At 36.0% G+C, this 26,846-nt stretch overlaps 1 protein-coding gene across 1 annotated transcript in view; it reads right to left on the bottom strand.

The window, feature by feature from the left end:
- Window positions 1–26,846, bottom strand: part of AHI1 (Abelson helper integration site 1) — an 89,207-nt gene that overhangs the window by 26,754 nt on the left and 35,607 nt on the right. Inside the window, exon 19 of the mRNA XM_030447614.1 lies at window positions 17,498–17,612. Within this exon, the coding sequence (XP_030303474.1) occupies window positions 17,498–17,612 (115 nt within the window). The remainder of the gene's footprint in view (window positions 1–17,497; window positions 17,613–26,846) is intronic.

Raw genomic sequence — 26,846 nt, 5'->3', positions numbered from 1 at the left:
CATTTCCAAACAGATTAGACTTATATGGAAATTTATATGGGAACAGCAACAATGTGCCCCAAAACAGCACATGCAGTAATTAAGGATATTTCCTCTTAAATATCAACAGCTTTTATTTGTTTTAAATTAATAGAAAAAGCTACAGAATAGGGAAAAAAGTCCTTTCAGGAAGTCACTGCAGTCCTACTGGAGTGGCTACAATCACCTAACATGAAATACTGATGTGAATAATTAAATTTCTAATAGTGGCTTTCATACAGAAAATGTGTTTCAATTAACTTTTCAAAAGAAGAATTTTTCTCCCCTTCATAATAAATGAATTCTATTAATTAATAAAGGTATTTGTGTATCATAAATCTTGAAGGTTTCCAGTGCTATGGAATCTACAGTTAAGAAAATAAGCCAAAACTTTATCCAGGAAAATCCCCAGGAACCCACAGAATACCAATGAATAAATAAATAAATAAATAAATAAGAAAACAGGAAAAATATTTAGATATTTTTGTGATGAACTCCTCTACAGCATATGGAGAGAAAAAAAATCTTACTTATTTCCAGTTCCACATCATTCTATTTTTAAATTAAGTACTACTTTATAATTTGTACTAATTATTGATGTCTAAAAACCCACAAACAAATCCCAAAAGACATGAAAATAAACTATACCTCAAAGAGATGGTATTTTTTATTGAAGATATTCTTATTCATATTGTGGCCTCTTGCAACAAGGTATAGTTAAAATATACCCAAACAACAAACACAAGAGAAAAACGACAACTCAGATATGACATGAATATGTGCTCAGTCCTTTTCCTCCTCATCTTCTTAAAATTGTTCCGAGTAAACAGAATAATGTTTTCAACACAGTCACCTATTTCAAAGTATGACTGTTGTGACCAAAATATCTTTTAGTATCCAATATAATCTCTACTTTAGGATTAAAAGAAAACTTTTGAGTTTTTTTTTAAATGTAAAAGCCATCAGAACAGTATTACTCAGTTCTTTCTGTAGCTTTACTTTCCAAGCCAGGTAAGAAAACAAAGAAGATCATTTTGTAATGATCTAAATATATATTAATCTTTCCTCAAAGGCCTTATCCTCACAACAATTATGCTTTTATAGATCAAACAGAATTAATTAAATAAAAAGATTGCTTATATATTGGATAAGAACTTATTTTCCTTTATTTAGTAAAGGCAGGATCACAAATACTTTCCAAAACCACTGCAAACACTTTCACATGCATTCACACCAAATTAAAGGAATGGATTCACCCACTGAACACATACACACCTTTTTGGTTTACCAACAAAACAGATGTTTTACTAATATCCAATGCTGTAAGTGAACATCCACTTCGAGTTCTGCTCTACATTGCTTAGTCAAGTACCTAAGATTTTGAACATATTCCACACTGAAAAGGAGAATGGACAGGACCAAAGTGTACTGAAAATCAAGTTTAATCTGTACCATGCCTTCTGAAACTACTTTGAAACACATCTGGCTGTAGAGCTAGAAAACTATATGCAGAAGTTCAAAGACAAAAAACTGTAGTTTTAGAATTCTTTCCACAACAGTGTCCCATTTGTAACTACTACACCACCAGAGGCGATGGTTACTTCTCTTAAGAGCCTATATCTTGCATGCCACTTAAAATGTATACTCTCAAAACAGATGGTTCTCACATGCTATGTCATAGTGTATGCACAGAAGTGCTGTGATGACATCACTACTGAACACAAAGGACTTCTACAAACAACCATAAGGTTTTTGCAATGTGTTCTGCACTCAAAGTCTACTCAATGTCTGGTGAGCCCATGCTGTTACTAATCGTCTCCTTGTTTTGTTTTTTTTTCCTTGTCAGAGCATTTGGAAAAGATTGAATTATCTCCTCAATGTTGTTTTCTCATTTTCTAATGAAACCTGAAAACCAAACAAAAAACCCTAAAGGACAAAATTCCTCTCTGTTTACTCTCTTGTTTTCTCAAAGTTATACAGAGAAACTTCTGTTAATTTATTTTACCAGTCTAAGATGAGAGCTGTTTTCATGCCATATACACTAACAAAATGAGAGAAAAGCCTTAACTCTACTGCTTCCAGATATCACTCCTTCAGTGCAGAGATTATTCTAGATGGCAATGACAAAAAAAAACCCAAACAAACTCAAAGGTCCCAACAACCCTTCAACAATTAAGACAAAACTGAGCTGTGCTGACAGGTGGCAAAGCAAAACTTGGTTTTCCCTCCTCATCCGCATTAATACTAGGATAACTTGTAAACAAACAAAAAAAATATAATATAAACTAGAGAAGTGTAGTCAGTGGATAAGGCTGTGGTTGCCATTCAAAATTCACTATGGAAAATCATGCACAGAAAGACAAGCTTTAAAAAGTATGTGACATGTACCTTTTTGTAACCAATTGGTTACTTAATGCTGGTATTAAAACCAGTTATCTAAACAAGTAACTCTAGAGAGCTATGCAGTTTTACAGGTACTGCTGCAGTTTCTCTCACACCAACACAGTCTTCTAGTAGATGACCCAGCTCTGGGTATTAGAGGAACTCTGGCTTCTCAAACCGTGTCAGTTTCATTCTTCTAACTTGAGAAAGACAATTGATGTGATGTGCTTGAACACTGTGACTTTCTGATCCAAGGACCAGTACAGCTGTCTGCATCTACTGTGTCTGGCTGTCTCTGATTCCCCAGGCAAATGACCAAGCATGCACTTACAGAAAACCTAACTGGACACTGGGGCAGTGGAATGGAGCAAGGCTTGAATTCACACCTGTGGATCCACAAGGAGATACCTTCAGTGTAACATCAACTAATTCCAGTCTTCATATACAAGACCTCAGAATCAGACAGCACTAAAACGAAAAAACACAATGCTTCTGGCAGTGCCATATCCCACAAGACAGCTATATCTGTCATCAGCCAAAAGAATGCACGGAGATATTCATTTGGGGTTAAGTGTCATTTTCAGTCCTGGATCAAGGTGTACAAGGGTACAAACACGTCTTTACTCTGAATTTTAAAATAACCCTCCAGAAGGAATTATGGAGATAGTCTGCCACTAGGTTTGAGGAGAATACTGTGAGGAGAATACATTTATCTTGTGCTAAGGCTCCATGAACAGGCAGAATTTGGCCGTATTTGTAAAAGGTTTAATGAACTAAAAACTATTGCATCACAAAAACAATTTAAAAAATCCAACTTTTTAATTAGAGATTAAAATCAAATACACTTAGCAGCCTACACACCCACCTAATTATTTCTGAGTAATCTTATCAAATCATCATCTTACATTTTTCTTGCAAATGTTAAGTTTCTACAGTACCATATATAAACAATGCAAGTAGTAGCACGTGTCCCAAGCATTCTTTTGAAGCAAAGAACATTTATTGAATTCATGCTAATCAGGAACGTGCTAATTTATGACAATCTCTAACGTTACATCATAATGGTAGTAGATACAACTGAAAATGATCAGGAGTTCTAGTATCCAGTTGTTTCTTTCTACAGTGCAGAGAACATAAAGTCACTCTACAGCAAACATCAATAAGCCTGCACAGATATCATCAGCATTTTGATATCAGATGGGCAATATTATTTACAAGTTCTAGAGAGCAGATAAAAAAGATCTAAGGAAAATGCAGACTATGACACATACTTTGTATTAATAATAGTTATTTTTCTTCTATTGTTGCAGAGATCCCGAGAAACTAATTATTAGCTTTGCTAAGATCACCAGGACTATTTAAAAGCAAGCATGCTAAAATGAATTTGAAAAGAAACTTATTTTGCATTATGTTAAATAAAGACTGTTACTCTACTGAAATACTTCAGGAAATATCAAAACTGCAGTTCCTTTAGAGATGCAGATGCCCAACATTGAAATAGCAAACTTCACTTTTGGCCTTTGTAATACTTTTGCTTCTGCATTAACTTGCCCTCCTCAAATCAAAGGAAATGAAGCTCTTAAGTAGGATTTATGCTTATCTGCTTCCTAAAAATAGGTAATACAATTAAATTCTATTTATTAGTACAGATGATTTCCATGTAATACAGTTTTAATCGAATTTAACTGCACCTATAACTCCTGAAGCCAATTATCTACGCATCTCGTGAGGTCTACAAGTTTCTTTTAAAATCATAATCACTAAAAAAAAGAATGAAAACTATGCGAGGAAGAAAACCAAAGTAACTTATTTTTCATTGTTTGTCCCACAACTGAAATTCAGCAATGGCTGCTTACCTACAGCTAATAAAATCAAATTAGCCTGCTGCTCTACAAATGGAAAGCTTTAAGTAAGAAAATATGCTTAGAATACAACAAATACTTTTTTAAAATAAGCCATTACCATTCTTGCAATGCAAAGTTTCCTCAGTTAAAAAAAATAGCTACTTACCAAGTGAATTACTGAGTTTCTTTATTACCCAGTAGGCCCACAATAAATGAAGTGTTGTCCCCCCAAAATATCTTGTAACTGCTTGGAGAACACACACAGCATCTTTTAAATATTTGCGTTCAAGGAACAATAGTACCAGCAACATCATATGGAGTATGCTGGAAAAAATAAGTCAGCTTGGTATATTATGTCTTAATCATGACCAGAGTAGCCACTAGTTTGTACCTTGCCTACTGGCTTCATTAAATTAGCACTTTCAGTGAGTACTGAATATTAATTTTGAGAAAATGTTACCAGAAAATTCCATGACATTGGCAAAAAATTAAAACATTATTAAACCTGCAAAATGCAGGACCATTGACAGACACTGAATCAGGAGACCATTATTATAAGAATTTTGATATGGTACAAAATCAAAAGAGTAAGAACAAGTTCGCAGGAGGTAACACTTATTGTTCCATTTCCTGAAATAGAAGGCTATGTCTTTAAAATGCATTTCCAAGTTTACTTTCCATTTTTTAGTTCAAAAACTAGATGGGTCAGATATTTTGAGAATGGGTGTGTAGTGAAATCAACCTCCTACACGTGAGGTTTTGTACAAGCACACTTCCAAGTTTTCATACAATTGATGAACAAATTAAGAAGATATTTTCTACATTTCAGTGTAAGTTCTTTTTAATTTGTTTCCAACTATATATGGAAATAAATGGTGGCCTGTAGCAACTTTGGTAATAAAATCTAAATATATATGCTTCCTTGTAAAATATATATGATGAAGGGTTAAGACTAAAAGTGGTATCATTCACTAGAAAAGAAAATATATTGGAAAGTTAAGTCCAACATCAGAGCAACACACTGCAGATTCAGCTGGGCAATGATGTTGATTTTTTTAGTTTTCTTTATCTACAATGTCTGCAAATTTTCTAGAATGCAATAGCAATGTGCTACTACTTTTATAGCTGTGGATTTTTAGAATGCTTTCTAGAAAAGTATTCCATTGCTATACTCCCAGATTTTGGCCACAATGCAAGTACTCTAGCACAAGGAACACTGATTATACAAATTGTGAGTACCAAACATAATGCTACTTTAGAGACAGCAAAGATGACCTGGCTATTAAGGGCCACCTTCTAGAAGATGAGACCCCCGTGGAAAGCTTGAATTAACATTCAACAAAGAGCTGAAAAACACCCTGTTCTAAACAGATTTTTCCTTGGGTCTTATGTGAAGGGTCTGATAAATCCTTCAGCATGGAAAGGAAACTGTTTGCAAAGAACATCATTAGAAGGTAATACTCCCTTACAAAGTGGCACCTGATCTAAGGAGGGATTAAAGGCAGAAAACCAAGAGAGGCAGTTTCATAAAGAGGGACTGTGCCAAGCTCTGTGTGAAGATGACATTTCCAGAACTCTGGATGTCCTGAAGAGAAGAGACCTCCCCTCCAAGCTTCAATCTATATCCCAAAATCGCTGCAACTGGTACTGGAAATAAGACTTTCCACTATCTCAGCATTAAACCAACAAGTAGAAATTGCAGTCCAATGCAGCAAATTTGTATCTTATTTGTATAGGAATTTTGCAAGCAAGAGTATTTGCACAGCATGTCTAAAGATGTAAACAAAAATATTAATGGAAATCAAATTCAGAATTAATACAGAAATACCATTTGACTAAATATTTTCTATATTATCATGTCACACAATTCTATGAAGTAGTTAATAAAACAACATGAGAGCTTTTTTCACATCACCATACACACACAGGCAGTGCCAAATTGATAAAAACTCTCTTCCTAAACAAGTAGTGGAGGAGACACACCTCAGTGAAACTTCCACTGAATCAAGACATCACCCCCCAAAAAAAAAGATTAAGTTGAAGGACAAAAGCCCATCCTTTTTATTAGAGCGGTGAACTCTGCTTAAATGTGATTACCAAAAAATCGAAAAGATGCAAGTAGTAGGAAAATAGACTATTTATAATCATCTGAAAAAAGTAGAAAATAGTCAGGCTATGAATGGATTCCAGAAAGACTTACATCAACATATGTCACTGGCATACCCTTCAGCTATTCTGTGAAAAACCCACTATGAGGGACCATAAACCAGCACAGACAGCTGGAGAGAGCAGCCACCTATTCAAAACAGGATATTGACAGGATAGGAAAAGGTATCTTGTGGCATATAGGGATGTGATAAGCTAGAACCAATCTTCAGATAAGATACAATTTTGAATACTATCGGTTACACAGTCTGAGTAACAATCTTCTGCAGAAGGGCTGCCCAGCATGCTAGAGCAAAGCCTGGAGTCAAGTGAGCAGGAAAGACTCTAAATAGAGTTTCACTGACTTGTGTATGTGTCATTCAGATCTTTCTTCCCTAGAAAAGGAAGTAAAAACTCAGGAGTTCGAGCCCTACAGGTGAGGGGGAAAGGTGAGGAAGGAACACGTGCAATCTGCTTCTTCACTGGAGCATACTACAGGGTAGCAGAAAACACATAAATAAAACTCTGCTCCTGAAAACTTGTAAGGCTATTATACCATTTCATTTAAAGCCAGCAAGCAGTGAGCCACTGTTCCTTACCAACCCCCAGTGAGAAAGAAAGCAAGGTAACAGTGAGAAGTGAAACTTTCATCTGGATCAAAGCAGCACACTGAGGCCAGCTTTGTAAATAAGACAGTCACCAAGCTGTGTGACAATAGGAACGTGTAAGCTACCCACCCATAAGCCTTTGCCTCTCTGTATATGCATTATGCTGCCTTAATGCTTTCCCAAGCCACCATTCTCTGTCATTAGTTTCTAAAGGACCAATATGATCTGTATCAATCTACACAGGTACCACGGTCTACTGAAGAACTTAACATAGATCACAGATACCCAGTTAATTTAAAAAGTTTTATATTAGTAGAATGAGTTATGCGAGGGAATCTTGGTCTCAAAGAACTTGGTGCACTTCAGCCTCAAGGGTAACAGCAGCTGGATTATGAATCCATGAATGCTTGTTTCACACAGGAATATTTATTTACAAAATTGAAAAGAATTTTTAAAATAGTTGAAAATGTATGTATGTATACCAAAAAATGATGGACAATGTATGTTAAATAAATGGATTTAAAAAAAAAATGTACTTGGCTTTTGCTGACTTGGGAGATGACCCTCTACTGTGCATGATGGCTGCTACTGGGTCTTTTGCACAGTCCTCCCAGCTCCTCTGGAAATGACAGGAACAGAAGCATTGGAGCAATACAGTGAGGCATCAATTTGCTCATCTTACTTATGCTTTTTGCTGTACAGAGAGCAATCTAGCTGACTTGAACTTTCTGCTGGACAGAGAATTGATGATACACAGTCCTTGAACAGAAGAACTGTTTCCACCTCTCAAACAAGCTGGAATTACTGTTAAGCATGCACTTTGTCAACACTTGCTGTCTTGTGGTTCAATAGCTCAAAAATTACAAACCAGCTCTATGTGAAAGACAAGCTAAGACTGAAAACAGTTAACAGGACCTCTCTACTTAGGAATTAATTAGGTTTGCTTGTTTTAGGATCCACATAATTGAGAATGTAAGGGCACACTCAGGCCAAATCACTTTTGGCAGAGCCTTTCCCCAGTACTACGTCACACCCTGATTTTGCAATCTATACCCACTTCTGCCAAACAGAGAGTAATGCTTCATTTAATCCACACCCTTGTATAATTTGGCTGCAAGTACTTCCTTTACCCTGAAGGCACAGCAGTAATTACCCTAAGATACACCAATTTCAAGTAAATATAAATGGGGTTCTTTTGATAAAGTTTCTTGAATCTTCAAAGATTGCTGTTATTGTGCTCTGTATTTAGTGTAATTTTGAGTGAAATATTTTAATTAACTTGCCCAGAAGAAACATGAAAAAGAACATATAATAAAGGAACATGTGTATCTTTGATCTCCGTATAAACAACTCTAGCAAGTTTAATTAGAAAATACAAACTCTTCTGACATTTATAACATCTTATCAATCAGATATCCAGGAAAGTGGATAACCAACCTTTTAAAACAGAAGAACTAGATTGTCATTAATGTTAATGGTTTTGTCTCTATGTCTTCACTATTCTGTTAGAACATTTTTGTGGTTAGATGAACCTAGTTACACACCTTTTGTTTTCAAATTAAAAATTCATTTTTACCCTTCATTTTATAAGTGTAAACACTCAACTCTTCTGCTTTGCAACAAGGTCCTATATTTGTGCCTTGAGCCAAAACTCTGACAGTGGTAACTGATGTTAGCAGCACAGCCAGGCCACAGAACATGAAGTGCTTTCCCTTGCCATGGTAAGGGCACAGCTGTGTCCTGGCACTCCTTATTTTTATTCACTGCCAAGGTGCAACATCACAGAGATGGCTCTAGTGACTGAGCAGAAGAAATAAGATCAGGGAAGTACACACAAAGGTTGGCTGCAGGTGACAACTGAGACTTCATAATCTATCTGCACTGAAGAAACTGAGACACAATTTTCAAGTGTCTTGCCTTCAAAATGTGAATGGTTAAGCAAAAGAGATTATAAAGAACCAGGGAGGCATAAAAACCACCCAACAATCTTGAGATGGTTGTTTGTAGCATTTAAAAGAAAACTAATTTTGAAAAAATACTAGAGTTGAACTTTCCAGTTCTTTCATTCTGCTGTGAGCAAATAAAAAAGTTTTATTTTCTCTGTCTTCTCTCATGTATTTCCCCAAAGTAAAAGCACGATATATGAATATCTCATATGAATGAATGACCACTTTTCCCAGAGGAGTTCCCATTGAAATTAACACAGAAACATATAAAAAAAAAAATTTGGACCTAATATTCTGCTTTCGGTAAAAATGTTTTCACCTAACCTCCCTGTAGTTAAGTCAGTTCACACTTGCCAAAGATCTATGGTGTCTAGCAAGTACTTTGTCTCTATTCACATCTCTTATCCTCTTTTGAAAAATAAAGAAAAATTCTGGTAAGTGGATATAAAACTTATTCCACTATTTCAATTTCTCTGTGATTATGCAGTGATTTATAGTTAAAACAAAGCCTTGTAATGAATGTAAAGGTATTATCCTTTGTTAATAGGAGAAAATAATAGAAATAGAAAAATAAAAAACCCTAGAGACTAAAATAAGTCCAGTTTATGCACTTTAAAAGTGATAGTTTTCTGCACTGTCTCATGACAGTTTTCACATATTATTGCTATCCAGACTTGGGCTTGTGGAGGTGTTTTAAAGTAATTAAGTTTCCAAAAGACGGAAAACAATCTTTAAGGTTCCTTCTAACCCAAATCATTCTATGATTTTATGATAAGTAGTATGATAGCTATACAAATTAGAGCAAAATGTCAGAATTCTGCAAAGTTCTAATTAGATACTTGTTATGGTAACAAAAAGCAAATCATGTTTCTACACTTAGGAATGCAAAAGAAAATTATTGGCAAAAAATTTCATTTTTTTTAGAACCACTATCCCATTAAGTAATTAAATGAAAAGGCCACATTTCAAAGTTTGAAATCCACCCCCATAAAAACATAAGAACAAATCTCTTGATATTTTTTTTAAAAGTTAAATTTTTGAAAAATGTGTTAGGGCTGATTATGCAGAAAAACAGCAAATTGCATAAAACTATAGAATCATTACAGAGAAACAAGAGACAAGCATTGGGCACGTACTTCTTTCAATCATAATGCACATTTACCCCTTTCAAATTCATGTGATAATTTACTATAAGCAGATTATAGTTTGCAGGAAGCAGAATTCTTCAAACAGTTCTTATGTTCTCTTACTCTAAGACCATTTTCTATTTTGGCAGCACCTCTGCAGGACATACTGATAGGGTTCTGTATTTCTACCCAGTTTAGGAGCTAAAGACAACTGGAAGCAGACTACTAATCACAGGCATTTCCCTCACTGAACCACCTCATCACATTGAGGCTATTAGGACTATCCTGTGATGAAAAGGTAACTTGCATTTCTGCCTCTATACTAGTAAGGAAAAACAAGAGAAGATAAACATGTTTAGGCCACCAAGCAAGAAACTGCTAAAATCCTTCTGTGCAGTCTGAAATGTTATTTTATGATTTTCTTAACTAGTATCACAAAAAAAACCCAAACCAACAACTCAGTAGACTAACCAATAATAATTTTGTGAGATTATTAAACATTACCTGCTTCCCTTTTATAAGAATTTTCATACATAAAAGAAATGAAAAGACTTCCCATCACTACTGATTCCTCCCAGCACCTTGTATTACACTCAAAACACTTAACTCAGCGTGGGTACTGAACCACTTTTTGGTACATATCTGGTCCTCTTTACCACAGTATGCTCCTGCTCCAATTTGAAGAAGATGAGGGGCTGAAAAGAAATACCTCAAAGTAACTTAGACATTATAGCAAATTGCTGCACCATTTCCATAGCTGTGATCTGTTCAGCCCTGCAGGCTTAATTGCTTTTCCCGTAACACCAATTTTAAATGAAGCTGCTGGGTAAGCTAATGAGGAAACACACATTACAGTTTAACAGGGAACAGATATACCCAGAATCTTTCAAGACAAAATTGAGAGTTCTTATCTTTATCCTCTTGACAAGAAATCTTTTATGCACAGTCAAGCTATTTCTCTTAAAAAAAATGAATAGGAAGACATTTCACTCCAGTTTCAAAATTTGATAAAATACAGTATTTACAGTAATATGTTAGGGCAAAAAAAAATTAAATAAAGAAGGTATCCAGTATCTGTGTGTCATTCAATCTGCCTGCATTGAATGGATCCCAGAAAACAGATTTCTCCAACTGGCACTCCCACTAAACAAAAATGATCCCCCCAAGGTCAGCATTATATAACCAGCACAGCAGTGTGGAAAAGCCAGCAGCACTGCTGGCTGAACTGCTTTGCTTGTTGTTATCAGCTGTCTGTCAAGTGGTTCTTTCAGTCCTCTTTGAAAATGCCACCAACCTGTATCCAAATATAGCCAAAGATGTCTAAAAATATTCTATTCCATGTTATACTTGCTGTACTTACAGTACACTGGCATGCAGGCTTCAATTAATATATACTCTGTCATCTTTTTAGTATCTCTTCAGTCTCTCCAGAGTATTTTGTTACTGCTTACTGTCAAATTAAAAAGCAGAGCTATTCTAAGCTATCCAGTAAAACTGATTTGCTTTGGTCATTTGATGTATTATCAATAATTAACTTGCATGAGTCTTTTTTCTACTAACAGTTTCTTAATAAGAGACAAAAAGAAAAAATGTCACACATAGCTTTCTACACACATTCTTCCTTAAGTGGCACATACTTAAGTCAGAAGTAAGATAAATACCACCAAAACCAACCAAACAAAACCATTAAAATCTTCCAGAACTTACAGTGGTAGTACTGACGATGTATGTTGTACAGTTGAGAAAGTATGAAATCCTGAAAAAGGTAATAAAAAATACCTACATATGAGGATGTAACTTGTGACAGTGCTTCTGCATATCTTGTGAAAAAATGTGGATGTTGCTACCTAATATACTAATGTTTCCACTTCTAATAAACAAGAAACAAAATAGTATTTTAAAAGCATGCAGTTGATTCAGAAGTGCTTTGTTACCTTTGATGCAGAAATCTATTTTACTGTTTGCTTCAGATTAAAAAAAAGTTCAAATAATCTATTGAATGTAACAGAGGACTTAAATGCAAAGTCAGTTTTGTTAATATCTTGAGAGAGAAAGAACACTTCGAAGCTTTCACTGTATAGGTGAAGAACACCTCTGAATGTCAGTTTTGTTAATGGAGAGAAAATTTCTAATTGTTCTCAACCCTGCCAAAGCGTTGTGCTTTTTGTTTTTGACATTTTTTAAAGATACAAGAACCATCACGTTTCTAGCACATACGTAATTAATTTTGAAGAGCAAGTTTAATTAACTGGTTTTATTGAAGTCAACATTTTAGCAAAAATATCTGTGCGGTATTTATAGTCAAGCTTCAATCTCCCACATAGTTAATAATTAGGGTCACGGCTAATTACAGTTACTTGAAACCTAAAACTTTTAGAAAACATGCCCTGAACACAGTGGGAGTTACTGAAGAGTATCTGTTGAACAAAGCATAAAAATGCAGGCCATTTCTTTCATGGCATGCCACAGATCTGCAAAACAGTATCTGTTTTGTAGGAAGGTGATTTTACTGTCCAAAGATATTCACAGTCCCAAGGAGGGAAGACAAAGAGAACCAGGGGGACTTTTTACATTACTCCTTTACTTGTTTAAAAAATAACGAGGAAAGAAGTTATCTTAGAAGAAGGCACAAAGATAAGAACGTGACAAAGAAAAGACAGGACTGTCTAAAACAAAGTCCTAGATAATGCTATGCTGCAGTGCTAGAGTAGCACCACAGCTTTATGGGTGTGATAAAATTAGCACTGAAGCAAGAGCGTAAGCAGAGCTATACAGCACAAGGAAGGTAAAACCTTAATTTTGACTATCAGACAGGTCTTGAGCATTACATACTTCTAGGGACAGGTTCCCTGAAGTGTACTGACCAATGCTCAAGAAAGAATAAAGCAATCTGCTACAAGTGCAACATGAAGTCATTTGAGTAGAGTGAAAAGCAGGACTAGCTATAGGACTTCAATATAAATTAGAAAATAAAGCCCAAAGGGGATTGCTTTCTCCAAAAACATACACCTATCAAACTTTTCAAATTATTGGAATAGCTGTCAGCTGCATCTTTATTGACACAGACACAAAAACACCCTGATATGACAAAATGTGTTAAACTCAATGAGAAATCCCAACTTACAGGCTACCAGGACGGGCAGTAAGAAAAGCTAAGTTTTGAGTTTTCCTCTCAAATTTAATGTGAACTTTGTGAGAGGAAAACACACAACACATTGAAATGAATTTTTTTTAATTTTAAGAAATCTCTTCAATGAAGAGCTTTTTATATAACACATAATAAATAAGTTCATCCATGTCTTATATCTGCTTTGTTGTATGTACTTTGTTAATTTGTCAAAAAAATTTTTTTTAAAAATTCCAACCATATTCTTCACAAAAATTCAAATACCTCTCTTGCACTGGCCTCTATAGCATTGATGGGAAAGCAGCAGTTACTATTAACCTTGAATTTAGCAAGACTTTCATCACAGAGTCCCCTAACATTCTTATAGACAGACTGATGATGTATGAAGTGTGTAAAGCAGACAAGCTCAGCAGACTGAATATTGCCTAAGCTACAGGGATCAGAGGTTTGTAACCCCACTTGCATGAAATTAATTGGAGACCAGTCACTAGTGGTGCATTTCAGGAGTCAACACTGAGGCCCACACTGTCCACTAATGACCTGGATGATGGGATTCAGTGCACCCTCAGGAGCTTTGCAGGTGATAAAAACCAGGGAGGATACAAGCTGATACACCAGAGGTATGTCCTGCCATTAAGTGGGACCTTGACAGGCTGCAGCAATGGGCCAATAAGTATCTCACAAAGTTAAACTAAAGGGAAATGCAAAATCCTGAATTTGGGGATTAATAATCCCATGCACCAATGGCAACTTAAACATGCAAAATATGATTGGAATATAAGAAAAAAAAAACCAAAACCTTTCCTGTGAGAACAGTCAAACATCATATCAGGTTGTCCAGAGACGCTGTAGAGTTTTCATCCTCAGAGATATTCAGTACTCAACTGGATATGGTCCTGAGCCTTTCAGGAGGAAACCTTTCAGCAGGGGGATTGGGTACATGGTCTCCACAGGTGTCTTACCACCTCGATAATACCATGTTCTTTTCTTTACTCATCTCACTTAAAGAATATTCAGTGCTGGAGAAAGCTACTGAATCTCTCTATTTGATGGCTAAAGAACAAATTATTTAATTTACAACAAAGTAAGTTAGGATACCTAACCATCACATATCAAACTCAAGACAAGGGGTAAAAAACCCATAACTGAACAAAGTCTTTAAGGAGACAAGAAAGGATCTGATATTGGTTTATAATTTTTACTGCAGCTGAACACAGAAAACCCAACAGTAGCAAGTTGTTTGTCTCTATATGTAGCCACTTCATAAAGATGACAACTAAAGTTTTAAATAAATTAATTAAATAAACAGAAAGTAGTGTTCAGCAAAGTCTCTAAAACATTCTAGAACAGAGGAAAGACTGAAATGAGAGGCATCTTTGCTATAATGCATTAATATTCAAGGATGTATCAACCCAAGTGGTGTACAACAAACAAATCAAGTTTGTTTCCACAGAATAGTGTTGCTGGGGGAGGGGGCTATATGAGAATGATAAATAGCACTGAACCTTATTTTCAGAGTTTCATGACTATTTCCCTCAAATAAAACATTTATATATTTATGTTTCCTATTAATTGATTTGAGTATTGTGAGATCCTGTGGACTCAGGCTCTTCAGGAAGACCTGATAAAGACTACAAGAATGGAAAGTAATGTAGCAAAGGGAGGAGATGCTCAAATGTGCAGAGCTAGAGAGCAGGTGACACACAAGCACATGGGTCAGAATAAGAAGGAAAGTCAAAAATACAGACATTGCTGGAGGCACCTGCTATAGACTATCTGATGAAGAAGAGGAAGTGGATAAAGCCTTCTTTGAACAGAACAGGAACTCTCACAATCGCAGGCCCTATGTCTCTTTTTTACCACCTCAGTATCTGCTAGAGAGACTAAAACACAGGCTACAAGCAATTCAGACTTCTGGAATGCCCTGGGGACAACTTTTTGATGTAGATGTTGGACAGACTGACTAAGGGGGCTGCACCCCTGAGCATGCTAATAATGAATATGGCAGAACTGGGCTGAGACAAAGGCAGTCCTGCCTCAGTGACTGAGATAACTGATCTTGACACAAATGAGAAAGGTAAATAGCAGAACAAGGACTGGGGCTTCATGAAAGCTTATATACATGTGAAAGTATGCACTTGAAGAAAAGCCAAAACATACTATACCTTTGAGAGTATAAAAAACCCATCTGTCAAAAGGAATAGGCATGTTTAAAAGTAGTGAGTATTGCTTTTATTTGAAGTATTATGAAATCACTTATAGCTATTTCTGCAAACATATCTGGATACAAAAAGATTTAAAAGAGCTGCAGTAATATTGCAACCTCCAATAAATGACAAGGGTGGATAACCTGTTTTTCCACTGTTTCTACCTAACATAAGACCCAGATAATTGTTTTGCTAAAAGAAGAAAATGCTGCATGTATTCAGGCTGCTATGCTGTCTGTACCACAAGACATGAGCTATAACTTCATTAAGTTGATACAGCACACACAAAAGATTGCGAACAGAGTTTTACACTCACTGTAAGGGTTTCACTGAAATGGGAATTCTACATTTTGCTGTAAGAAGAATGAACTACACAGCAAAAGGTGACAGGAAAGTGTGAGAATGAGAAAACAGAATAACTGCGAACATAACTGTCAGGAATACGTAAATTAAAATATTTTAAAAAGGCTTTCTGAGACCAGTACAATCCATGAATGTATAGATCTGCTTAAGTACAGATTCTGTAATATTAAAAACAAAATTAAACTGGCAGATAAGAGTGATGAACATGAGCACCTATCTTCATGCTTTATAATCAACAGGGAGAGATCAGTAAATCTTGTATGTTTCAGTGAAAACAATGTATCACAGCAGAATAGCTTGAAGGCCACAAAAATAATAAATAAGTAATTTAGGATTTTAAAGTACTTTCATACTAGAAAATCTATTCCAATAGTGGCCCACTAGCATTTTTATGGTTTTAACTTTCATTTGCTTGTTGCTTTAATTGACTGTTGAAAGGTCACTAAAACACACCTCTTTACTACAGTTTCCTTGCATAACCTGAGGATGACCTTGAAGTCAGTTTTGGAAATAACTACACAGAACATGCACATGAACAGCTAAAACATCTATCCATGCTTTTGCATAAAGTAAAATTTGAGACAATAAAATGCACTGGTTTCAGCAATGTTCTTTAGAGGGTCATGTATTTTAAATAGTCACAATATGTAAAAAAGCATATTCTACTGACCATAAGATTTACATACTGTGGAAACAATAAGCATCTGTTGTGCAATAGATTAATATTATTATGGCTTTAAAATCTTTTGTTAAAGAATAAAATGGAAGCAAAGAAGTTAATTGGTGTATGGCCATCTGAATTGTGAATTGTCTATAAGCAATTCTGACACTAGTGGTCAATCTTTTAGTCCATGCTAAGGTCTCTTTCCCTCACCACTCAGGAAAAGTAATGGTAATTTGATTTGCGAAGAAAATTGTCTGCCCTTAGGAGATAATTCTACATAATTACAGAGACTATTCTTATCTTTACTATTTACATTTTACATATGTTACCTGTTTTTAGTTCATTATATATTCCACCCTCCCCTTGGACTTTTTACTTTTCTCAAGGATACAAAACAAAAACACTTTGAAAACATTTTCTGTCTTATCTTACAGATGCCAAATGCAGACCAAAAAGCATGAAATTATCTATTTTATTATTAAATATTGTGGTTAGCAATGCAACAGATATTACTAGAAAATTAACCAAAAATGCATACATACAAAATAAATACATAATTACCTAAAGGTCTTGTTTACCTTTTTCTCAAAATCTTTGAATACAAAATGTCTTCAGAAACAAACCCATTAAAATATATTTAACACAACTGCAAATAGAGTACTGACCACTATAGTTTTTAAGTGAACTACTTTTCTTATTACTGGTTTTCTTTTACCAGTACACATATATAAAAATAGGATTTTATTTTTGCCATTGTTTTTACAGTCCTCTAGTAAATACTAAAGTAATACTAGTAAATACTAAAATATTATCAATATTAAATTAAGAAAATCTGGAAGTTTCATAGTGTTCTAGGAACTTAGAGCTCTAATAAACAAGTGTACAGCTTAAAAAAGAAGCACTACAAGGCAAGGACTTTATCACACTTTATGCACTTTAAACTGTATCACATATAACAACGAGGACACCTCCTGAAAGAGTTGCACAGGAATATAAAGACAGAAAAAAATCCTCTTGGAAGTTAATAGCCTTTCCCTACAGAGACTGAAGAAGTAAAGAAACTTACCACTTTTAGTAGTGAAAGAATACAGAGGATTCAGTGGAGTCCTCAGAGTGCCTGGCACTTGCTTGGAGTGTGGTGACAGTGATGATGGTGCAGGAAGCAAGAGATTTGAGCTTGCCTGTAATAGGAAAGACAAATCAGAAAGTGAAGTGTAATTTCCTGGGTTTCTTACTGATGCAACAGCTAGAAGAGAAAAATTTGCTTACTCTAAATAACTGATGAATTCCAGGGGAAAAAAAAAAAAAAATCACACTGAAGTTGATGATAACTTAAATTGATGGGTATTTTTGTTGGTTGGGAGGTTTTGAGGGTTTGTTTATTTTGGGTTTGGTTTTGGCTTTTTTTTAGTATTTGAGACACAGACTCAGAAAAATTCTTGACACAGCTAGAAACTGAACTGCACTTTACATATGGATAAAAAAAATCTCATGCAGTGCAAACAATACAACAGAGCTGTTTGAGCTGATACTCTATTGTACAAAGGAAAATGACATTTATGTATCATTATAAACTGATAAATGTAAAAAACTTCTCACTTTTGATTACTCAAGCCACATTAGATCTATGAAGAAATTATTCATTGTTAGACTGAGAGGAAAAGTCAGACCAATCACAACACTGATTTCTGCAAATCAATACTTACACCAAAACACTGGCCGATTCCTGTATGAAAGTTACATAAAAAATATCTGCAGTCCTAATTTCCACAGCAACAAAGACAATGTAATTAAAATTTGGCTTGCTATGAAGGTACCTGACATATATGAAGCTGCCACAGTGCAAAAAAAACTTTCTCAAACTTTCTTCTTTACATATTATGCAATACTGCCTAGGTAGAAAATACATTATAACAATCTTAGCTTTTGTATGTGATCCAGCTGTTTGTCAAACTATTGCTGTTTGTCAAACATATTTTCTCTGATTGCTTTGATAGTACAACCAAAGGGGAGGGAAAACATGCCCAAAATAAAATATTTGTAACTTTCTTCACACCAAATAGACTCACAAGGTACCATTTTTGAGTTATTTACACCAAACAAGATAATCCTTGCCCTTTCAATTCAAGCCTATATCACAATCTAGAAAAAATACATACGGTCACTTAATCCAACTGAAAACCCACACTCAGTGGACTTCTTGGGCCTCAGTAAACTTCAGATCAGATCCGATCCTAAAACTTCAGTTATGGCCCAAACCAGAACAATGCCATCTTGCAAATTTTCAGTCTATTGGTTTCAAAATTCTGTCTTGAGACAACTAAACCAAAGTGAATCAGTGGCTTATTTTCAGGAGTACTATAATTTATATAACTACTATTTCTGACACTTAATAAATATTAAACAATTCAAGAGGTTCCAGTATTGCAGAATATTTGGGCATTAGCAAGTATACTGGGCTGCAAGTAACACAGCACCAAAAGACATGTGTTGAGCAACTTGACTTGGGCATAGAGGGTGTCTGCTATCATCTCTTCTGTATTTCTACATTAGACCTTCATCTTGGGAGTATCTGGTTTTTTGTGTAGCAGTACAGATTGAATTCTACTTAAAGAAGTTTTTATAATAAACTGTCATTTACTAATCAAGCAGTTCCTCAGCAACTGCACAAAACTGTAGTGACTTCATTCCAAAACTGACCACAAAGAAAAACAGGACACAAAATCAGTTCAACCACTGTCATGGGGCACTGAACAAGCTGTATTTTATTGCAGTGTGCAAATATAACAGAATGTTAATAAACACTAGTTGTGAAATGTAAGCAGAATGGAGAGGCCTGCTTTTCTGAACAACAAACTCAATCTGTTTTCTTACATTTACATATGCAAGTAACTAAGTTCCAGTAACATAAGGGTTTCTCTGATAAACACAAATACTATGGAAAGCCATTAGAACAACAAAAAAAAAAAATCTGTTCTGAAAATATGTCGAGCTCAGCTTCCCAGTGTTTCATCTTCTTTTATCCACTGTTATCTCTAGTGAGAGCATTTCTGCAATAAAGACAAATGAGATCTCCTCCCTGTATGAAATATTTGCTGAATGCACACTACACCATCATCGATACAAATGTTTGTTTTCCAGTCAGGTATTCTCATGGAACTTTTTTGAATTCTCTTTCAAATTAGCTATCAAAAAGTTGGTTTCAGATACAACCAGGCAATGAAGACAGCTTGAATACATTAGCCTTTGGAAATAAAACTAAACACAACAGAGCAAACTATTTAAAACTAGCACTTAACAGGAACAATTCCCTGGTTCATCCTGGAGGGGAAAAGATACTAGGAGAAATTTGTCTTCATTGTGGATGAATAAATTACAGACTAGATAGATCTCTGTATATTAATTGTTTCTGTAGAGTAATTAATTCACTAATCTTCCTGGTATATTTCTCAAATAATCTATTATTGTTGATTATACATGACAAATTACACACTTTGAAATCAAATGAAATTGACATGTACATAGAAGAGTGGGTGTCTTCTATGTATATGTATGTATAGACTCCTGAAGTTTTAAGAAATTCCAAAAGAAGTTTTATCTTACGATTTCTTTCTTCCTCTTCACGTCCTTACAAACAAAATTAAAAGCCTTTTTATAGAAAACAGATATTAGGAAGGTTTAAATTTTAATTTTTTTTTTCCAGCTTTACAGGATTTATTATTTTCTCCCCTTAATGGCAGCTCAGCACAGCTGAGCTATAAAAAACTACATATCCAAAACACTTGCAAAACTAGAGTTTTTGGTCATCCTGCAACTAGCTCTGAAGTCAGAAGGAACCACTCATCTAATAAATGTGGACTACTGATTCAGCAGAACTGTTCCCATGTAAAGTACACTGTCCTATGAAGAATAATTAATTTTCCTACAACAGACAGACTTAGGACTACCTACAGAAAAGAGTGAAGCAATAACTTTTTTGAAATACATGCTGTGGGAAGGCATTGCTAAATATCTTTACAACAACGAGCAAAGTTGGCTAAGAAAGCCAACTATCAATCTACTTATTTTTCACAACAGACTCTGCTTGCTTCATGCCCAAACCGCATCTTTATCAAAGACACAATTTACTACTATCATGAATTGTGTAAAACTAAGAGTTTTAATATTCCTGTAGTTTTTGTACTTAAAACAGATACCTATATAATTTTTCCCAAATTTAAACAAAGTTGGTTTGCATTTACTTTTTTGTATTAAGGCGTCCCATGCAAATTATGCAGACACACATTCAGTGGAACTAGTTTTCATGTTAAAAGTGAATTGCATGACACAAAAAACAGCTTGATGAACTAACAATTTCTTTTTTACCCCTAAGAATGCAATTTTATTATCTTTGCAAGCAATAAAAATGAAACCTCCATATATACTTGCAAATTAAGTCAAGTTGGCCAGCTCTGTATTACCACTTATTTAGTTTTATCCTTCCTTTTTGAAGCTTTAAAAAGAGTGCCCTAGAGGCCTAATGACAGTTAAAAAACATTATTAAACCACGAATCAAAACAATTTAAAAGTTCATGATTGAATTTGAAATAAAAATAAAACACAAATTCTGCAGCTTTTCTAAAAACTGTAAGTATTCAACAGTGTTGAATATATGGACTGATCATGCATTTCCGAAGTAGAAACTCAGGTACCCTCCTTATACTCAGTTTGGATGGATCTTACTTAATGCTTTCCTAAAAAGACATTCAGATACAGGGCTTTTTATAAGAAAGAGAATTTTGCTTCCCCCCCCCCCCAGTGGTATGCACAGTATAAAAAATTTTTTTAAAAGTATAAACAGTACCAAAAAAATGGTTTTTTCTTCAGAAAAAAATAAGACAATTCTATGAACTTACTGTAAAGAATGCTTTAAAAATACTGAAAGTTTGTTATATATATATGATAGGTAAGATTACAGAATATCAGTACCTCATCTGACAGTGTATAGACAAAAAATCTGTATTGCAGGCATGATAAAGTGATAAAGCTATTTCAGCATGCAGAGACATTATGGTATTGCCTTGTAGTTGGCCAAAACTACAGTTAACAGAACTGTCAATGCTTTAACAAGAGTCCTCAATACTTAATATATTAAGGTTCTCCATTTTTTTATCTTCAGACAGAAATTGAAGTTACTACAGAACAGATCTCTTCAATCTGCACTAAAACCCTGAAGCCACACATGGTATTTCAGCCTCTACCAATCCAAGATGACCTGGAAGACAGATTCTTACAGTATTGATGATGGTAGCACAAAAAAAACCCCACACCACTTTGGTATCCAGCTCTGCCTCTAAGTCTTTGTTGCAGGCCATCACAGAATCACAAGAGGCTGGAAAAGACCTGATATCATCAAGTCCAGCCTATGATCTAACACCAGCACACTGGCTAGACTATAGCACTAAATGCCACATCCAGTCTCAAATACCTCAAGGGATGGTGAATCCACCACTTCTCTGGACAAGTTCATTCCAATGTCTGATCACCCTTTCCATGAGGAAGTGTTTCCTAATATCCAACCTAAACCTTCCCTGCCACAGCTTCAGGCCATGCCCTCCTGGTCGTGTCAGTAGTTGCCTAGGAGAAGAGCCTGACCCCCAACAACGTCAGGAAGTTGTGAAGAGTGATAAGGCGCCCCCATGAATCTCCTCCTCCCCAGGCTAAACAACCCCAGCTCCCTCAGCCTCTCATAAGACTTTCCCTCTAATCCCTTCATCAAGCTCATTAATGTCCTCTGGACCCACTCCAGCACCTCAGTATCTTTCTTGAAGTGAGGGGCCCAGTACACAAGGTGTTGTCTCACCAGCGCCAAGCACAGGGGATAATTACATCCCCAGACCTCCTGGCCATGCTGTTCCCAATGCAAGCGAGAAGACCATTGGCCTTCTGGGCCACCTGGACACACTGCAGTCACACGATCAATTGATTGTCAACCAGTACTCCCAGGTCCCTTTCTGCCATGCCACTTTCCAGCCACCTTTCCCTATCCTTTAGCACTGCATGGGGCCAAAGTGTAGGACCTGGCACCTACTGAACCTCATACCATTGTCCTTGGCCCATTGACCCAGCCAGTCTAGGTCCTGCTGTAGCATCTTCCTACTGCCCAGCAGACTGACACTCTCCTCGAGTTTCGTGTCATTTGGGAATTTACTATGGGTAGACTTGATACCCTCATCCAGGTCATTAATAAAGATACTGAGTAGGACTGGACCCAGTACTGATCACTGGGGGATCCTACCGGCAACTGGATGCCAATGGGATTCAGAACCATTCACCACCACTCTCTGGGCCTGGTCATCCAGCTAGTTTTTAACCCAGTGAAGGATGCACCTCTCCAAGCCATGGGCTGACAGCTTCTTCAGGAGGATGCTGTGAGAGACTGTGCCAAAGGATTTGCTGAAGTTCAGGTAGACCATATCCACAGCCATTTCCTCATCCACTATGTGGGTCAGCTAGTCATGGAAAGAGATCAGACTGGTCAGGCAGGACCTTCCTTCCTTAAACCCGTTTTGGGCCTGATCCCCTGGTTGTCTTGTATATGCTGCCTGACGGCACTCAGGATGATCTGCTCCATAACCCTGCCAGGCACTGAGGTTAGGCTGACAGGCCTGGAGCTCTCCAGATCCCCTTTCCATCCCTTTTTATGGATGGGTGTCACACTGGCCAACCTCCAGTCATCTGGGACCTCCCTGGTACCCAGGACCAATGATAAATGATGGAGAATGGCTTAGCCAGTTCTTCTGCCAGCTCCCTCAGCACCCTAGAATGAATCCCACCCAGTCCCCACAGACTTGTTAGGATCTAAGTGGCACAGAAAGTCACTAACTACTTCCTCCTGGATTATAGCAAGGGTATTCCAGTCCCCATCCCTGTCTACAGTCTCAGAAGCTCAGTTGCCCCGAGGATAACCAGTATTTTTGTTAAAGACTGAGGTAAAGAAGGTGTTAAGTACTTCAGCCTTTTCTCTGTCTTTTGTGACAATGTCTCCTCCCCCTCATCCAATAAGGAGTGAAGATTTTCCCTAGCCTTCCTTTTGTTTATTTCCTTCATGTTTATGTGTTCACTAGAAAGGCTGCACATTTTTTTTCTGAAAAGCAGTGGCTTTAAATTTGCTTCTATTTTCACAGACACATTTTGCATCTCAACTAAACTGTAAAATGAGACCATCTGGAAGGATTACACAGTACAATATTTGACATATATTATAAAAACACACTGTCTAAGACCATACTTTGTATTCATACAGCTTAGTGATAAATCTTAGCACATTTGTTGCTATTGGAGGTATAAGTTGGCAGATTTTCTCACAGTACCTACTCCCTCAATGGATTCTCGCACAGTAATAAATACACTCAAAGAACAAAAGAAATTCATACAGTTTTAAGTATTTCTGTACATGGGAAAGAACACTTTCACAATCTACCTGTCTAATACTGCACTTAAAACTTTGAGTATCAGAATTTTGGTAACCTTTTAAAAACATTTTTCAGAAATACATTGCAAAGCAAAGACTGGAAAAGCAAAACATACTTTTAATTAACTTAGAGGTATCCACATATTAAGAGACAAGACAACCAACACATAATTTCTTCCAGAATTAGTATTACAGAGTATATATGAATGCTATCCTTAGTGTTAGGCTTTTCTCCTTCAAATTATAGCATAGAATTTCTAACATCTTAGTTTCAGGTCTAGGCTACCAGACTGTTAAAAGAAGCCCTTCTCCTCATACCTGCACATCACAAATTTGTTATATGTCCTGCATAAAGTAACAAACAGATATTTTGATGCTAGATAGAAGTGAAATTTCAAATAAATAAATAGCAACAATGAATGAAAAGCACTTACAAGTTCCTTCAACGACTAGAGATGTGCTAAGTGTTTTCCTATTAAAAAATTCTGTGAATAGAAATACACATTAACATTAGTTCCTGGAGGCAGAGATCAGTAATCATTGCTGCCAAGATTCACTATACTGTAATTTCTCTATGTGGTAAAGAAGCCAATTCCACATTCTGGTTTCATAAAGAAGTTCGTATTTATTTTTTGTAATAAAGCATCCTGGCTTTTGTGAATTAGTAAAGCTTTAGCCTGATATTCAACTTTTGGATCTAATTACACATTTTGTGGGATAAAAAGAATGGTAACGCTACAGAGGAAAAGAAAAGAAACTTCCTCTGTTACAGTTCCTGTTTAGGTAGCAAAGAACAAAGAAAAAAACATTGCTTCTAAATAGACCTGGAAAGAAGGCACTGATCACAAGCCAAAAAAGGCTCATACAGGATCAGAATATTTTCTATTTCTATCTAGATTGAACCAAATTTCTATGTATTCACATTACATTTTCAAATCATATAGCTATATAGTTGTAAGGGCTAAGTTTGGAGGTCTGCAAGTTGATTTCATATCCATTAATTACTGCTGTGAAGAGAATCCTGTGTTGGCAGATCTACAATTTGGAGGTTTCAGCAGCACCTTTGTCTCATCAATACAACCCCTGGTGTGACCTCAGGTCAGGTTTACTATCTACAGGGTATGCTGCCAACATGCTTACCCCAGTACATGTCTGTGACAAGACACTGGCATGCAAACATGACCAAAATACCACAAAAAAGCCTACATAGTTTCCAGTTCCCTTTTATTTTTCCTGATAAATACATTACAAGATAACAGCTGTACTGTCATTTGGATTTACATATTCCAATCCTTTCACAGGGCAGCCTTCCACCCTTCTACTCCTTTTTGGTTTTATTTCTCAGTACCCAGATGTATTAGCACATTCACACATCCAGCTGAGTGGCAACTTTCATGACACTTACTTTGACAGATGCCTTACCAAAGCTTTTATTCTAACAATCCTTCCAGCACAGTCTGTACTTGAATACGTGTTATTTTTTTAATGCAAAAGGGAGCTGCGCACATATAAACGCACAAACATCCAAAACTGTAATTCTTAATTACAAATTAGTAGAAATTTTAAGTTTTAGTGTCGATATATTATATTCCAGGACTGTCCAGAATCTCTGATAATGAACACAGGCAATCCTACACCTATATGCAAGAAATTATCCTATCCCTGCTTGGAAAGGAAGTACCACTGTCCTCTGAGGCTCATGCTGGATCACTGAAAAGATGATTATCAAGAATTCTTTCAAGGAAAAGAATTCTTCTCCTACTGCTCTCAGTGGTTCACAAAGCCCTGCAAGAAAGCACTCCCAGTTTTTTATAATCTGCTCTCTGACAGAAAACAGACTAGATGTGGACTCTCAACTTCCATCTTGCACTGTTTGGAAACCCACACAGTGAGAGGACTCAGATGATGTTTCTGACATCTCCCATATGGTCCACAGGTAGAGGGTTTGGTGGATGCTCTCCAAAACCTTGATTATGACTGCTCAGAGTGGACTTACTCACCCCAAACTGGTCATACTAAACTCCAGTAGCTGAAAATCATTCTCTCAAACACAGCTGTAGGCAATACCTATTTCACCTAGGTATGTGGTTCCATGGTTCCGTTAAATCAGATTTGTCTACCATGGTCCAGAATCCCTGGTTAATTGGGGACTATATAATTATTTTATATATACATATATATATATATTAAAAAATAATTACAATTATGAAGACTCCCGGAAATTCAGTACCGCTGTTCTCTTCCTCATATGACAAGACATGCAAAAGACTAAAAACAATTTCTTCTGGAATGTCTTCCAGACACACAATTACATGGCTCCGTTCTCTTCTCTCAGACTGATAAACAATTTGAAGTCACCAGAGTTCACTTGCAGATGTGCAGGAACAAAATAATCAGAAAACATAAGCGAGGGTTGCTTCACGTGATGCCACATGTAACTGCAACATGTTAAAATTATCCATGCAAGGTAGAGTGTGGTATTACATATATGGGTCCACTCTGAACTCCTTCTAGAAACCAATGGAGTGTGCAATATTTTTCAGGGTAGTTTTACAGCACAGGCCTAATGGGGATGTCCAGGCTGGGGAACCAGACTAGATCCATTCCAAAGCAAAACTCCTAAAGCACAGAGAGTAGCTACAGCATCCTCAGCAACAACTGCTTTCATCTACTCACCTGCTTCCACTACTTATTCATGCAGACAAAGCAAAAAAAAAAAAAAATTCTTTATGCACTCAAAAGTACTTAAAAATTAAAAAAAGTAAGTACAAATCCAAATGCACTTAATTTCACTGTGAACGGTAATTATAACTACACAGCACTCTACAGGAATTTTCTGCATTCTTGTCACAGGCAAAATTTTTAAAGTTCGTGAATTTTACTTAATTAAATTTATTCTCATTTACGAAAGCTTAAATTACTGATTCACATATTGAGAGACAAAAAAATAATAAAAAAAAAA

The sequence above is a fragment of the Calypte anna genome, chromosome 3 (assembly GCF_003957555.1).
Source record: "Calypte anna isolate BGI_N300 chromosome 3, bCalAnn1_v1.p, whole genome shotgun sequence".
Lineage (NCBI taxonomy): Eukaryota > Metazoa > Chordata > Aves > Apodiformes > Trochilidae > Calypte > Calypte anna.
Note: the sequence above shows the minus strand (reverse complement) of the source record. Positions and strands in the feature narration are given on the sequence as shown.